At 38.4% G+C, this 15,724-nt stretch overlaps 1 protein-coding gene across 5 annotated transcripts in view; it reads right to left on the bottom strand.

Annotated features, from left to right (window-relative positions):
• Nucleotides 1–15,724, bottom strand: part of ATXN7L1 (ataxin 7 like 1) — a 269,784-nt gene that overhangs the window by 166,349 nt on the left and 87,711 nt on the right. For all 5 annotated transcript variants that reach the window (XM_072653089.1, XM_072653090.1, XM_072653097.1 and 2 more), the window contains one exon: nt 8,805–8,909. In XM_072653089.1, coding sequence (XP_072509190.1) covers nt 8,805–8,909 — 105 coding nt within the window. The remainder of the gene's footprint in view (nt 1–8,804; nt 8,910–15,724) is intronic.

Below are 15,724 nucleotides of genomic sequence, written 5' to 3'. Positions count from 1 at the left end.
TCTCCAACAACAATAACAAGCATACATTAAGTGCTTACTTTGTCAATTGTGAGCCCTTTGAATGTAGGAACTGTTTTTTGTTCTTTCTTTGTATCCTCAGTTAATAAATGCTAGCTGACTGACTGACTATATGTCAACAGTTTTAGTAAACTGCTTTCTTCCTCTATTTTATTCTGTTATAAAGGATTTTTTTGGGGGGAGGGATGGCTTATGAGAGTATCAGGGAAGTATATATTGGAAAAAAGAGTAATGTAAAGATAAAAGAGAACAATAAAATCTATTTTCTTAGAAAAGGAGGAGGAGGATGGAAAATACTCCACTAATGGGCTAAATTTCTTAACACATAACAGCTATATAGAAACAGCACTAGTCGTATCTTTTCCCTTCTGTAACCATCGTGACTAAAATCACCTTTTGAAAGTATCTTACCATGTACTCCTTTACTCTGGATACTTTCCTGTGGCTCTCAATTATGTCAGTACAGCAGTGACACACAGGCCCAACAATAAAATAAGAGCTAGGGGGGAATGAATACCAGGAATACCTGCATGGGAGAAACCAACTAAGAAGGGGAGCAAATTTCTGGGAACAGATAACACTGTAGCATCTTTAGGAAAATATAATATCATAGGGGATTGCAGCTGAATTACCAAGGTGAGAATGCTTCAGTTCATTTCAACATTTACTGGGTGCTTATTATTTGTAGAGAACACTATATAAGATACATAAATACTATACAAGGTATAAGAGCTCCTGTGGAGAAGTGTAAATAAACTGCTACAGGAAGTAAAGAGGAGAATGGTCATTACTGACTGGGATGATTTGGGAGCATAGTATGAAGGGAGACTAATGGTAGGAAGATCTGTTAGAAGGATATTCTAATAATTTTGATTATATTATATTTAAAATGGTTTTGTCCAAACAAAACCAATGCAGCCAAGATTGGAAGGAGACAGAAAGTCAGACAATTTTTACAGAAAGTTTCTCTGATAAAAGCCTTATTTCACAAATATATAGAGAACTGAGTCAAATTTATAAAAATGAGTCATTTTCCAATTGATAAATGATCAAAGAATATAAATAGTTTTCAGAAGAAGAAATCAAAGTTATGTATAGTCACATAAAAAAATGCTCTAAATCACTACTGATCAGAGAAATGTAAATTAAAACAACTCAGAGGTACCCCCTCATACCCATCAGATTACCCAACATGACACGAAAAGGAAAATGACAACTGTTGGAAGAGATGTGGGAAAACTGGGACATTAATACACCACTGGTGTGGTTATGAATTGATCCAATCATTATGGAGAATAATTTGGAACTATGCTCATAGGGCAATAAAACTGTACATACCCCTTTCAACCAACAATACCATTACTAGGTCCATATCTCAAAAAGATCAAAGAAAAAGGAGAAGGACCTATATGTACAAAAATCTTTATAGCAGCTCTTTTTGTGGTGGCAAAGAACTGAAAATTGAGGGGATGCCCATCAAAATGACTGAAAATGTGGTATATGATTGCGATGTAATTCTATTGTACTATAAGAAATAATGAGCAGGAAAGTTTCAGAAAACCTGAGAAGACTTATATGAATTGATGCAAAGTGCAGTGAGCAGAACCAGGAGAACATTGTACACGGTAACAGCAATGCTGTATGATCAACTGTGAATGACTTAGCTATTCTGATCAATACAATGATCCAAGACAATTCCAAAGGACTTATGAAAAATGCTTTGTATGTCCAAAGGAAAAACTGATGGAGTCTGAGGGCAGATTGAAGCATAATTTTTTTCACTTTATTTTTCTTACCTTTTTTTTTTTGCAACATGGCTAATATGAAAATGTTTTGCATGATCTCAAATATAATTGACATTACATTTCTTGCCTTCTCAATGGGTGGGGGAGGGGCAGGAGAGAATTCAGTACACAAACTCTTTAAAAATAAATCAATGTTAAAAATAAATAATGAATTTCAATTTTTTTTTTAAAAAAGAAGGGTATTCTAATAGTCCAGGCAGGTGCTAGAGAGAACCAGTATCAAGGTAGTGAAAATCAGAATAGAGAAAAGTGGATGCCTCCTTTTTGCTTTATGTTCCCAGCATAATGCCTGGCACAGAGTAGATGTTTAAACATGCTTCTTGACTAATTGGATGTCATGAGGGTAAGGCTCAAAAGGACTTTGTTATCAACTGGAAATAAGTAGGGAAGAGAAGAAGTCCCAACATTTTCAACAAGGAAGAATGGGTAAATTATGTTGCCAATGTCTAGAATAGTGAAGTCTAAAAAATGTGTTGTAGAAATCAAGGGATCCTCTCATTAGAGAAAAGGAGACTACAGGTATCTGATGTTATATTTGTAATCACATAAGGTTTTGTTTAACTCTTTTTCTTTGAACAAAGGAGACTTTTATGGTGGGGCAGTGAAAGGCAGAATCAGGAAATGTCCATGGTCTAAAAAACAAAAGTCATTAATGAAATATTAAAGAAAAAAGGACTGAAGGGAAGTGACAAACTCTAGGAGAAGAGGACATTCAGTAGTGTCAAATACTGCAAAGGTCAAGGACTAAGAAAAGTCACTGTATTTGGTGATTAGGAACAAATCAACATTTGAGTGAGCCACTTGAGTAGAATGGTGGGAATGAGAGTCACTGAACTGAGTTCAGCAGACATGTAATGATGATGTGTCAGCCATGATTACAGACAACTTTGTACAAAGGAGTTTGGCTACAAAGGGAGGGAGGGATAGGACAACAGTCAGAAACAGTAAAGATCAATGCCAGGTTCTTTAAGCACTAGAGAAATGAGCATGTTTTACTGGCAGACTGGAAGGAGGATCCTCACCAAGGGAGGAGGAGAGATGGAAGATTCATGTTTTTTCCTTGGTTTCTCCTCTATTCCCAAACACCCAAACTTGTTTATAAACTCACTTCAGTATGGTACAGGGGATACAGCCTGGTATGGGAGAAAGAGTATTGTACCAGAATTCAGGAGACCTGGAATGGTACAGTAGAAAAGAGCAGGACTTGGGTGAGAGGATTTGGTTATTTATTCCCTATGTGATGTTGGGCAATTCACTAGACCTCTTTGGGTCTTAGTATCCTTATCTGGAAAATGAAGGGGTTGAATGAACACTTTTGAAACTGAATGGTCTCTAATTTCCCTTGCAGCTTTAAGTCTATGATCCAGTTTTGATCAAGGTCCAGTTTTGCCATTAATTAGCTCTGTGGTCTTTAGCAAATCACTTTACCACTGTGAGCCTCAGTTTCTTCATCTGTAATATGAGAGGATTAGGCTAGATGATCTTTAATTTCTCTTTCAGCAATAACATTCTACCAACTCAGTTTTGTTCAAGATGTTGTCAAAAATATCAAATTGTCTAAAGTAGGGACTTTAAAATGGTCTAAGGAAAGTGGAAGTTGACAGAGAAGTAGAAAAGAAGCAAGGTGTCTCAGCGTATTCTTTAGTACATATAATGAGTATGTCACCAACATGAGATCAACCTTCAAGCGTTCTCAATCTGCAATCCAATAAATTGTGGTTTTAAAATATTTATATATGTATATATATGCATATATATGTATATTTGATAACTATATCTCAATATAACTGGATTTCCTGTTTAATTCTACATATTTTATTTTTTGTACTTAAAATTATTTTTCTAAAAGGGGACCAAAAGTTTTCACTAGACTACCATAGGAGTCCATGCCACAAAAAAAGTTAAGAACACCAGCTCCAGACTGAAGCAAAAGTCTTTGGAATACAGATTGTATCAAACTTCTCCAAGTAATTTGGCTTAGAACTGCATTTCAAATCCAACTGTGTTTCACAAGGGACTCAGCTCTTCAATTTAGGGCAACAAGGCCCTATAGTCCAGCCAATTGAATGAAGGATAATTTTTGTTCCTATACAACTTCTATGGAGTTGAACTTGGAATGGAGGGCAGGTATTCAGTAGTGAATTCAAGCTGAAATAGGATGACCCTATGTGGACTAAATTGAAATGGTGCAGTTTCCAAATGGAAACGGAATTTCTGAAAAAGAAAGTGCTTTGTATACCTTAACATACTAAATAAAAGTGAATTATTTTCACTCTTAGCAAACTAGCCACCCCAACCTAGGCATTATGTTTTGAAACCAACATCTGTCAAATTCACCACTGAAGACCCAAAACAAATATAATTACGTTCAGGCTGTTAACATTTGTCTCTAGAGTGTTAGAAGCTAAAGGTGAATCATGATCAAATGCCCATATGCTGAACTTAAAGTGTATATCTACCATGGAAGGACAAAGAATGAATTCAGCAAACATACAACTGAGCAAGCTTTCTCATTTTTCCAGTGGAAAGACACTAATTACTAAGTTGCTTGGTGCCTCAGATTCTCAGGACAAACACCTAACTCTTTATTTTGTTTTTAACTAACCAATTAGTCAATAAGTATTTCCTAAATGCCCAGCCCTGTGCTAGGTTACATCAGAATAGAAAGAAGTCTGATACATGGTCCTTGCTCTTTGGTGGTAATATAACCGGGGTAGGAAGATAAGATTAGCATATACTACCATGTTCAACACACCACCCTAGGGGCTGGGGAGTAAGGGAATACAAAGATGATAAGACATGGTTCCTACTCTCAAGAAGTTTATAATATAGAGAGGGGAAGATACGTACACAGATAGTGTAGAATGATATAAGAACCCATAATCAAGCCATGAATAAACAAGTTTAGAGAAAAAGAAAATTATTTTCAACATAAAGTGTTCATAAACTGGCATCAGAATTGGGCCTTGAGGAATGTGCAGGATTTTAACATGTAGGGAGAGTAAAGGGAAGGGCACTACAAAAATAGGGAATTGCATGAAACAAATACATTATGAAAATATGAAGAGATTTTTTGTGTCACCCCCAAACAGCCCCTCCTACTTTACTGGGTCTCTTTAAGCCCCAAAGTGTACTTTGTATTTTGTATTTTCTTAGCATTATAAATAAGTATTTTACAGCATTTTAATAATGCATTTATACAACCATGGCTTAATGATTCATTTAAGCTGTGGCAATAAAGGCTGGCTTTTGGGGATGGGGGGGGATGTTAGGTAGGGAGGGTTGACCCATACGAAGCTGATTACTGCTAATGCCTAGAGTATTACTAATAATGTCAATAACCTAGGTCATTTCTTCTCTCTCTCCCTTCCACTCACTGATAAGAAATTACTAGTATCATATACAAAAATCACAGAATCACAGATGACTTTAGAGGTCATTTACTCCAAATTCCCAACTTTATAGAGGAGAAAACTGATTATTTGTGACTCTCTGGCAGGGGGTACCTTCGAGGGGTAATACCAGGCTGCAACAAAAGCTATGAGGAGCCACCAAGCTTTTCTTGAGTTGAATTTAATAGTAATTATTAGTAATTTAATAGTAATTAATAGGACTGAATTCAATAGTAATTAATCAACCAATTAATCAAAAAACACTTAGAGGGACTTCACAACTTTCCCTGTTTTCCAGGTTGATGATTCCACTGGTGAAGTCAGTATTAATTAATGACTTTTGATTTTAGGATCATCATGATTCTCAGCCTGAATGCTAAATGCTGCCCCTGCCAACCAATCATTTTTGCCTTTGCCCAAGTTTCAGATCCCCTTGACAAAGCCAATTTAATTCAATTCAAAAGACATTTATTAAGTGTCTACTATGCACAGGGCACTGTAGCAGTCAACACCTGGGTACCAATTAGTACTTAATGAGTTACCTTTCAATGAAGCTTGCTCCAGAGAAGAGAGGAAATGAACTGTTCTTTCTTTGTCAGAAACCTGGGTCATCTGCTTTGCCAAAACTGAACAAAAAAAGCAACTCCCTTAGGGTTCGTGGCCTATGTTCACTTTGCCATAAAATAGGATGTTAGAGCTGGGACGGACCTGAGAGCTTCTCTAGTCTAGTGGATTCCCAATTTTTTGGTTGTGCACCCCTATCAGCAAAAAAAAAAAAAAAAAAAAAAAAAGGAACGCACCTCCCAATATATGTATATTTATTTGTAAATTATATCTATGTACTACTATACTAGTAATCACATACTTTATAAAACTTATATAAAATAGAAATAAAAAAGTATAAGATAAAGATGAAATAGTGTTTGATCCCAGAGTCAACAGAGAGACCTTGGAGTTTACTGAGTTGTTAAATGCTCACAGGATCACTTCTGCAGCTGTGTGGAGAATGGACTGCAGACTGGGAGGCTGGAGGCAGAGAGATCAAGCAGGTATTCACTGCAATAGTATAGGTGTGAGGAAAGGGAAGAGTGAAGATGATACTCAGGCTGAGAAGCTAAGTGACTGGAAGGATGGTAGTGTCCTTGACACGAAAAATTTGGAAGAGGAGTGGGATGGGGGGGAAAAGATAATGTAATGATAAGTGAGATGCAGATGACCACAATTTAACTACTTTGGCTCATCTTGCATGACTGTCTCACCTAAAATGAAAAGGGGAGAAGCAGGGCTTTTACTCACCAGCAACTAACCCTGAGGGCAGCTAGGTGGTGCAGTGGATAAAGCACCAGTGCAGGAGTCAGGAGGACCTGAGTTCAAATGTCACCTCAGACACTTGACACTTACTAGCTGTGTGACCTTGGGCAAGTCACCTAATCCTAGCCTCATATTGGGTCATCTCCAGTCATCCTGATGAATATCTGGTCACTGGATTTAGATGGCTCTGGAGGAGAAGTGAGGCTGATGACTTTGCACAGCCCTCCCTCACTCAAAACAAAGTCAAGTGCAAGTCATGTCATTATTTCTCTGATGGCATGGTCTTCTTTGGCAACAAAGGATGAACACACACAATCACTACTACCTTGAGCACAAAGCCTGCCTTACAAGGGCACCTGACAAAGCCAAAAGGTGATATGGAGGGCATAGTGTGGGAGCCAAATTTTCTCAACGGCCCCTGTGGAACAGCTGCTGTGGGAGTTCCAGAGAAATGAGAAGCCAATACCTGGCTCAGAAGAGGTTGAGGGCAGGGGTGGAGGAAGAAGTCAGGAGGTTATATGCATTTGTGTTGGAGACAAGCCTCATAACTGGCTACTAAAGTGAGGGCAGGATGTAATTCCCCTCCTCCCTTCCCCAGTGGTTGATAACACACCCTTTGGGGTCAATCTATGGTTCCACTAGGGTAAGGCCACAGACTCCCAGTATGACCAGTATAAATTCTTCATTTCACAGATAAAGAGACTGAGGCCCAGAAAACTTAGGCAATTCACAAATGGCCATCCATGCATGTAGTGAGTGACAGACTCAGGATTAGAATATAGATCTCTTGATTCCCAATGCAGTGCTCCTTGACTAAAATGGAGTATGTTCATTGCTTTCTGCTTCAGCTTTTCCACTATTACCATTAACTACTTTCTATGTGATTACCCTTAAACCCAAATTATAAAAGACAATGAATAAAATTTTCAAGATCCTAGCAAGATTCTGAATGGAGCTAATTCCTGAATTTAAATACCGTAAGTATTGCTAACATTTATGTACCTAGATATTTGAATACAATAGGGACTGATGATTTTCTTGGTTTAGGTCCTCCTTTCACCGATAATGACCACAACTCCTTTACAACTGAGTGGAAAGCAGTAACAGCAGGGATTTAGTAAGTGCCTACTGTGTGGAAGACCAAGGGCAGTGCTTGACTGGTCTTTATGAAATGCTGTGGCCAAAATAACTTATCATCTGGTGACTACGTGTTGACTTTTGATGAGCAGCCATCATTATCTCTCAGTGATGATGCTGGACAGGCATTACTAAACTGGAGGGGCTTTAAAAACAACTTGCAATATAATAGATGTTTGCCAGTGATCAGCTCAGCTACCTTTACAGAGGCTCATCACCAAGTTGGCCTCAGCTGTAACAACTTTGAAAGACCATCTATTAATCTGCCACAGAGTTGCCACCTGCCTTGGAAGTGGAAGTACCTAAACAGATGAAATCACGGGTCCTTGAAGGATTGAGATTTATCCAAATTTCCTTGCTGACCCACCGAACCCTGCACCATCTGATAGATGAGAAAAAGTTGAGGGTGAGAGAATTTAAGCGACTTCTAAATGTCACACAGCCAGTTAAGGGCATTCTCAAGCACCAGTTCCTCCACATTAGGGACCACACTGGCTCTTTCTGTTGTATCTGCAAAGCTCTTAGTAGTGTTTTGCATACAATGAGACAAAAAAATCAGTAATGTTTATGTTGTTAATAATAATGAAAGAGAAGTAAAAGAGCTAGGAGAGAAATTTCCAAGGAAGTATGTATTCTTTAAGGAGGGAGATTCCAGAAAAGGGACATTCTAAACTTGGTTTCAACACGCAAAAAAATTTCTTGATAGTAACTATTCACTTTCACCAGATGGACTGTCCTTTGTTTCAAACCTCCTCCATGCAAACTTACTGATATTCTCTGCTTTTGGTCCTTTCCTTTGGTGTTCAAGTTAGAACACAAATCTGCCTGGAGCGAGTCCTGAAGGCACAGACCTCCCTCTCCTCATGTTCTCCATCAGATGACACCAAGCCAAGCTAAGTCTGAGTTGTTTCTATTTAGATCCTGGCCTCCCTAACAAGGCCCAGGTTTAGACCTGCAATTTCTAGAATAATAACTTTCCCTGAGAGCAGAGGTAGGGGAGGATGAATTTCTCCATCACTAGACACTCTGGAAGATGGTAGAGCCAGGTAGTAGCTGCTTCTCACAGAGAAAAACCAAGGAAGTCAGTCTATTCAGAACCATGGATGCAAGCTTGTCCATCAGAGATGGAGATTTGACTTACCACAGTGAGACTGGAAAACCTGGGGCTTGACTACCTGATTGCAGAAATTGCATACTACGAGATAGAAGTCATCATGTGCTGGACAGTGGCCAAATAAGTGCATATCTGTGGGGAAAAGGAAAAAAAAAATTTAAAAATAGCAATCACTTCTATTTTGGTGTACAATCTTGTTGGCAGCCCTTTGAGGACAAGTTTTCAAAAACAACAAAGAGAAACCTGAGGATTTTTATTAAAGGAGAAGCAGTCTGTCATAACCCAGCTCTTCAAGTCTCAAAGAGATCATTTTACTTAAAGGAGGTCTCCACATGTTGCCCTTGGAAGTGGAGAGTCCTTCTTGTCCACTTCTAGACCAATGCTGAATGTGAAAGATGTACCACGTGGACTTTTTCATGGCCTAAGAGGAAACAGAATGCTAGTAGTATTCTTCCCTCACTTCAGATTTTTTTGGTATCAAATCTGTGATATTATTAATGCAGGGAACTCCCAGTAAGGAGACTCCCTTTATCAATGTAGATTATCCACCTGCTCTGAAATTTAGGTTTAGGGAATTGCCTGGAGCACTGAGAAGTTAAGTCACTTGTGTAGGATCACACAGCCAGTATGTGCTTCCCAGTCCTTCGGGCACTCCCTGCCTAACTATATACTTTGCCATTCATTTCAGATTCAGCTTTCTATAAATGAGACTTTTCGCTTGTTTTGGGTTTGATTAAGTTCCCTAAATAATAACAGCAGCTTCCACTGATACAGTCTTTCACAGTTTACAGTACTTTCCTCATCACATCACAGAGACAGTAGTATATGTAATAACTCCATTTTATAAATGAGTAACTGAAGCTCAGAAAGGTGAAGTGGTTTAAGGTCATACAATAAATGCCAGAAATGAGACCGCAAAACCAAATGTTCTCTGACCCCAAGTCCATGGTTCTATGCCCTACATCAAAATGATGTTATATGAGGACTTAATCATTGGTCTTAGACCTCAGAATACCACACTGTCAGGAGCTCAAGTCTTTAACAGGGCAGCTTAAACACCTGCATTCTTTAAAAACTGACCCTAAAGACCAGAAGTTGAGTAATCCATCTAGAGAGATTTTCCACATGGGTGAGGGGCCAGGCAGAGCACTGGGTCAAGGAATCACAAATTTCAAGGTGGAAGGTTCCTGGGAGGTGATCTAATACAACCTCCTCAGTTCACAGGTGAGGCATTCAGGGTTTTGATGAGGGTAACTTGCCCAAGGTCACACATGTAATAAATGCCAGAGCCTGGATTGGAACCCAGGACCTCTGACTCTAGATCCAGCATTCTATCTACTGTGTTATGTTGCCTTCCTCTTAAAGGAGGCAACCAATTCACGGTCAACACTTTCATTTGGAGGGGTGGAGTAGCTAGGAAATCAGTTATTACCTCTCCTCAAAGTTATCTTTATATCTTCAAAGATATCTTATATTTTTATATCTTCAGTATATTGCATAGGTCAGTTTTATCACTGGCGTGTCATTAAAAAAAAAAAGTCCACAAAGGCTGAGTTGCTCATGATGCATGAAAGGCTCTTTCAAAACCTTCACAAATGCCTCAGTACAGCACCCGCACCCCCCTGCCCCAACTCATGCGGCTTAAAGAGAAATAAACCCAGTTTGTTGACAACATACCAAAGTGCTGAGAAACCTCCATTCACTGTGGTAGGAACAAGCTATCCAAAAGTTGAAGAGGCTTCAACTTTTTCTGGAGGAAAATTCCCAATGATGATGCCCAGGAAGGAGGCCTCTCAAGCTGTGCTCATAAAAGATTAGCCAGTTGAGTCAGTCACTTGCTCAGCTAGTTGGAGGGTAACTAGCAGAGAAGTTCCCTTGGCAAGTTTCATTAACTGCATTTGAATTCTGCCTGTTTCCTCTTCAGCCAATGAAAAGCAGTGGGCTGGAAGTAAGGAGTTCTAGGATGACTAGCATCATCATCTCTGATGGGGGAGGCCAGCAGAGAAAAAGGCTCAGTGAGAACTGATTGGGGATTTCCAGTGCCAAGGGAGGAAAGAGATGAAGGAGGGAAGGAAGGATAGAATTTGGAACTCAAAAACTTTTTTTTTTAACAAAAAATGTTAAAAATTACTTTAACCTGTAATTGGGGGAAATAAAATATTATTAACAATAACAACAACAAAGTTATATCATCACTGGTATATCATCTCTGATGATGGAAACCCAGATTAGGCCAGTACCAGTAAGAAAGGCAGGAAACAATGCTCTACATTTAGAAGTCTCACTGGCAGAGACATCAAGAATTAGTAAGAAATACCCCAATAGGTTATGAACAAACAGTTCTCAGAAAAAGAATTATAAAATGTGAAAGAATGCTCCAAATCATTAATTATAAGAGAAATGCAAATAAAACCAGCCCTGAGCTTTCACCACACACTCAGCAAATTGGCAAAGGTAATAAAAGATGGGAATAGTCAACAGTGGAGGGGATGGGGAAAGATAGGCACAGGAATGTTTTGTTGGTGGAACTATGAATTAGTACAACTACTTTGGAAAGCAATTTGGAGTTATGAAAATAGAAGGAAGTTTAAAACAAATGATGTGAAAACAAAAGATACCAATAAATTTTATTCTATAAAATAATTTAGTGACAAATTTCTGGCAAAACAATGGAGGCAATAGCATATTTTTATTCATAAGTGGTGGGAGTCAAGGAAGTCTTGCTTCCATCCCACTCCCACCCCAAGCTTAAAATTAGGAACAGCTAACAGTGACACCCAGCATATGTCATTCCTGTAACGCACATGGTCTCAACAGAGGTGACAGTACTTTCTGTGGGACCACATTTGGCCATGCTCAAGTCATTCCTAAAGGAAAATAAACTTTGTCCCCGGAGTCTCAGTTAGCTGAGACTTTTCTTGGTGTTCATTCAACAGAAATTTACTAAATGCTTACACAAGTAGGGAGGTATGGGGATAAAATAAAGTGATTTGTATCCTATGAAGCATGTTATGGTCTAGTAGGGGAGATAAGGCACGTACACAAATTTCTGTAACACAAGGTAGACTGTTTAGCAAGACAGAAAATACTGTTAGTTCAGTCAGATGAGAAAGAGATTACTTTAGGGTGGGGAGATTTTCCTCAGGGTAATCACAATGTATCTCTCCAGTGACAATGTATCTTTCAAGAAACTCTCACCAGTAAGTAGTCAGTAGTTTGGAAAAGATGGATTAACCTTGTCACCCAGGTCTCAAACTGGAGCATCACAACTTAGAAAAGGAAGATGATGGGATACACTTCCTGAGCCATTCCATTAGCTGGCTTTGGCCAAGAATAACCACTATGGAATTTCTAGGACTATTTTTTAAATTAAAATAAATTATTTCTAGGACTAATTGAGGAAAGCTAGGTGGCACAATAGATTGGGTGCTGAGATTGGAATAAGGAAGGCCTGAATTAAAATTCTATCTCATACATTTATTTGCTAACTGTGTGACCTTAGACAAGTCACTTAAACCCTTTTAGTCTTAGTTTTCTACATAAAGCAATTTGAAAACTTTAAAGAACTACATCTGTGCTATTATTAACTGAAATTCTAAGTGGGAGAATAGGCCCAAGAGATAGGGTTTTATGAGAACAAGGACACTCAGGTGGTTGTTCCAAGATCAGAGATTCTCAAACTTTTTGGTCTCATGAACCCCTTCAACACAATTAAAAATTATTAAGGACCTCAAAGAGTTTTTGTTTATGTGGGTTATAATCTATTGATATTTACCATATTAGAAATTAAAGCACACAAAATTTTAAAAATTAATTCATTCAAGATAACAGTAATAAACCTATTACATGTTAACATAAATATCATTTTAATGAAAAATAACTACTTTACAAAATAAAAAAATAACGAGAAGAGTGGCATTGTTCTACATAATTCTGAAAATTTTTTTAAATATCTGACATAATAGAAGACAGCTGGATTCTCATATTTATTTCTTTATTCAATCTGACACTATATTTGTTTTGGCTGAAATATATGAAAATTCAGCTTCACACATATGTAGTTGAAGAAAGGAGTAATATTTTAATAGGCAAGAAAAATCTTGGTATTACTAGGAAAAGCTTTCACCTTGTGGTCAAAGACCTAGGTTTGGGAACTACTGCCTGACGTGGAAGGAGTTAGAGCAATTTTGGTCCTGCTCCTAAAGGAGTTAAACCCAAGTTGGAACATGGGATAGGGGAGGGTAGAAACAGTCTACCAGACAGGGAGAGAAAGGTCTTAGGAATAGTACAGGAAAAGAATGCTAGATTTGGAGTCAAAGGACCTGAGTTTGAATCCTGATTACCATTTTCTACCTGCATAAAGTCAGGAATGTTATTTGACTTCTCTGGGCCTCAGTTTTCTCATTTGCCAAATGAGGAGTTAGACTAGAAGACATCTAAGGTCCCTTGAAGCTCTAAATCTATTACGGGTGAACTTTGTACTATTCTGGCTACACTGCCTTTTTTGGAAGAGGGGAGTGCTTGTTTCCTTCTCCAGATGGGTGATGTCAGTCACCTCCATTACAACCAATTTTCACAAACTTTTTTGATGCTAGAAATGATATGAATGGGGAACAGAAGCAAGAAGGGACCTCAGTTCCTATGAATACCATATTACCTTATATTCAGGGGTGTGCTATAGTCAGCTAAAAGGTGCTATTATTAAATTTTCAGTGTGAACATTTATACCTTGGAAATCAAATGCTAGAAATCAGGGCTTTTGATTTATTATTGTTTGTTGATATTCTAGACTTAAGAAAGAGATAGAGAAAATGTTAACCTTTCAGATTTAATTTAAAAGTGTGTTCATTTTCTTTTTTTTTTGTGGAGAGCTGGCTATTAAACATTTACCAGCATATGACTGCTTACATCCATATGGATCTTCATATTTTTAAAAATGCTTTCATATCTATTAACTCCTTTGATCTTCATGACACTCCTATGTAAAAAAAAAAAGTAGATGAGACAAATGTTATCACTCCCATTTTGTAGATGAGGTAACTGAAGCCTAGAAAGGTTAACTGACTACCCATGGTCATCTGGAGTCAATCATAGGTCTCCTGTATAACAATGATCTTAGAATACCAAGACACCTTAAAGAACAGAGTGAAAACATCACTGGACCCTACCAATGTGCCTCCGGGCTCAAAGCAGATATTCAGGTACAGTGGGAAAAGATTCTTAAAGTTTTACCAAAGGTCTTCTTTTCTTTTGCCTTTTCTGCAAAGCCTCTGGTTTTCTTTCCAGCTGCTAGAGTGCCTATTTCTGATGGACCAGTGTTTTGGATTTAGCTTACTCATACTAGTCAACAGCAAAACCACCTACAAGGAAGATGAGATCTTCAGTCTCCAGTTCCAGGGGAATGGTGACTGGGAGCTGAAAACCAGGAACTCTCAAGTTTGGAGTTGTACTCTGTACACAGACTTACACCAAGAGATAAAATCTCTCAGTTTCAAGCATATTGTTCAAAACAGTTGGAAGAGTCAAAACCAAACCTATTGTTTCATCCTTTCTTGCTCCTGTCAGTGGAATATTTGTTGATTAGAGATGGAGATAATAGTACCACCAAAGAGATTAGTGCAAAGACTGATGGTCTAGTCTTTGCAACATGTTTCTGAGCCCAAGAGAGCCAAGTTTTATTAGCTGCAGTCTGCAGATGGGGTGGGAAAGGGTAACTGACTAAGCCCTAGGTCATGCAATGAATCAGAGGAAGAGCTGAATCTGAATCATGTAAGTATCAAAGAATTTGTCCATCAAAGTTCCGAATCATTCCTAGCATGGGGATGTTGATGGTCAGTCTACTCAGAGAGGGCCAGTCAGAGCCTTCCTTCTAATTTAGGTCCTTCCCAAAGGACTGCAAAGAAGCAATAGGGCAGAGAGATACGCATCTCAGGGAAAGGGAGTCCAGATCAGAGATCCAGCAAAGCAGTGATTTTTGCAAGCCTGACTACTACTTGCCAAGAGATATGGCCACAAAGATTTATGGAAGAATATTTAACCAGGAGTATTACTAATTGGGGAGGGGGAAGGAAAAAAAGATGAATATTAACAGGTAGGAAAGAAACATATCAGACTGGGGCAAGAAGAAAGGGCAGGGGGCAAATGATAGCCTTGAGATTCTTCTTTACTTTTACGCCTATTAATAGTTTCAAATAACAAAAAACTACAATCGTGTAGGCAGAATTCTAACCTTCTGGCCACTCCCTCAGTTCTCTACATGAGCATCATTCAAGAGGGAATCAGCTTCATCAGCCGATGACTGTTATTCTCACACCAATGGGATAATGAATAGATGAAGGAGTCAGGTCTAGTGAAGGTAGCAGGGGATGGAAAGTCAGAAATTTGAAGTACTAATCTCATTCCTAAACAAGGTTATGCAGTAATGTTATTCCTCCCTGCCTCCATTTCCCCAACCAAAAAACTGAGAAGGTAATATTCATCATTTATTACACAAGAATGTTTTGAAAGAATAGCAAGCAGGGAGTATTTAGGGAATCAAGCAAAGGGAAAGTCTGTCTGTCTGTCTGTCTGTCTTGGTCTCCTTTAGCAGCATGGCCAATAGATAAGTAAGACAGCTAGCCTTGGAATCAAGAAGGCTAGGGTTCAAGACTTGCCTCTGGAACATAACTGCCTGTGTAGTACCCCAGGCAACTCCCTAAGAGAAACAATTATGCAACAGTTACCGATTGGCATTGGTAAAGAGAATTTCCTCACCAGGAATTCCTTATACTAAAAAAAATCATTGGCTCAGAGGGCACCAAAATATGTATATATCCATATAAAATGTTATTAGTATTATCTATCGAAGAAGATCTTATGCACAACTATAAAATAAATATCTGACCATTTTGTCTACTAAGAGGCCCGTTAAAGTAAAAGCTAACTACTACCTAGGGGAAGAAAATAAG

The sequence above is a fragment of the Notamacropus eugenii genome, chromosome 3, assembly GCF_028372415.1.
Source record: "Notamacropus eugenii isolate mMacEug1 chromosome 3, mMacEug1.pri_v2, whole genome shotgun sequence".
Classification (NCBI taxonomy): domain Eukaryota; kingdom Metazoa; phylum Chordata; class Mammalia; order Diprotodontia; family Macropodidae; genus Notamacropus; species Notamacropus eugenii.
Note: the sequence above shows the minus strand (reverse complement) of the source record. Positions and strands in the feature narration are given on the sequence as shown.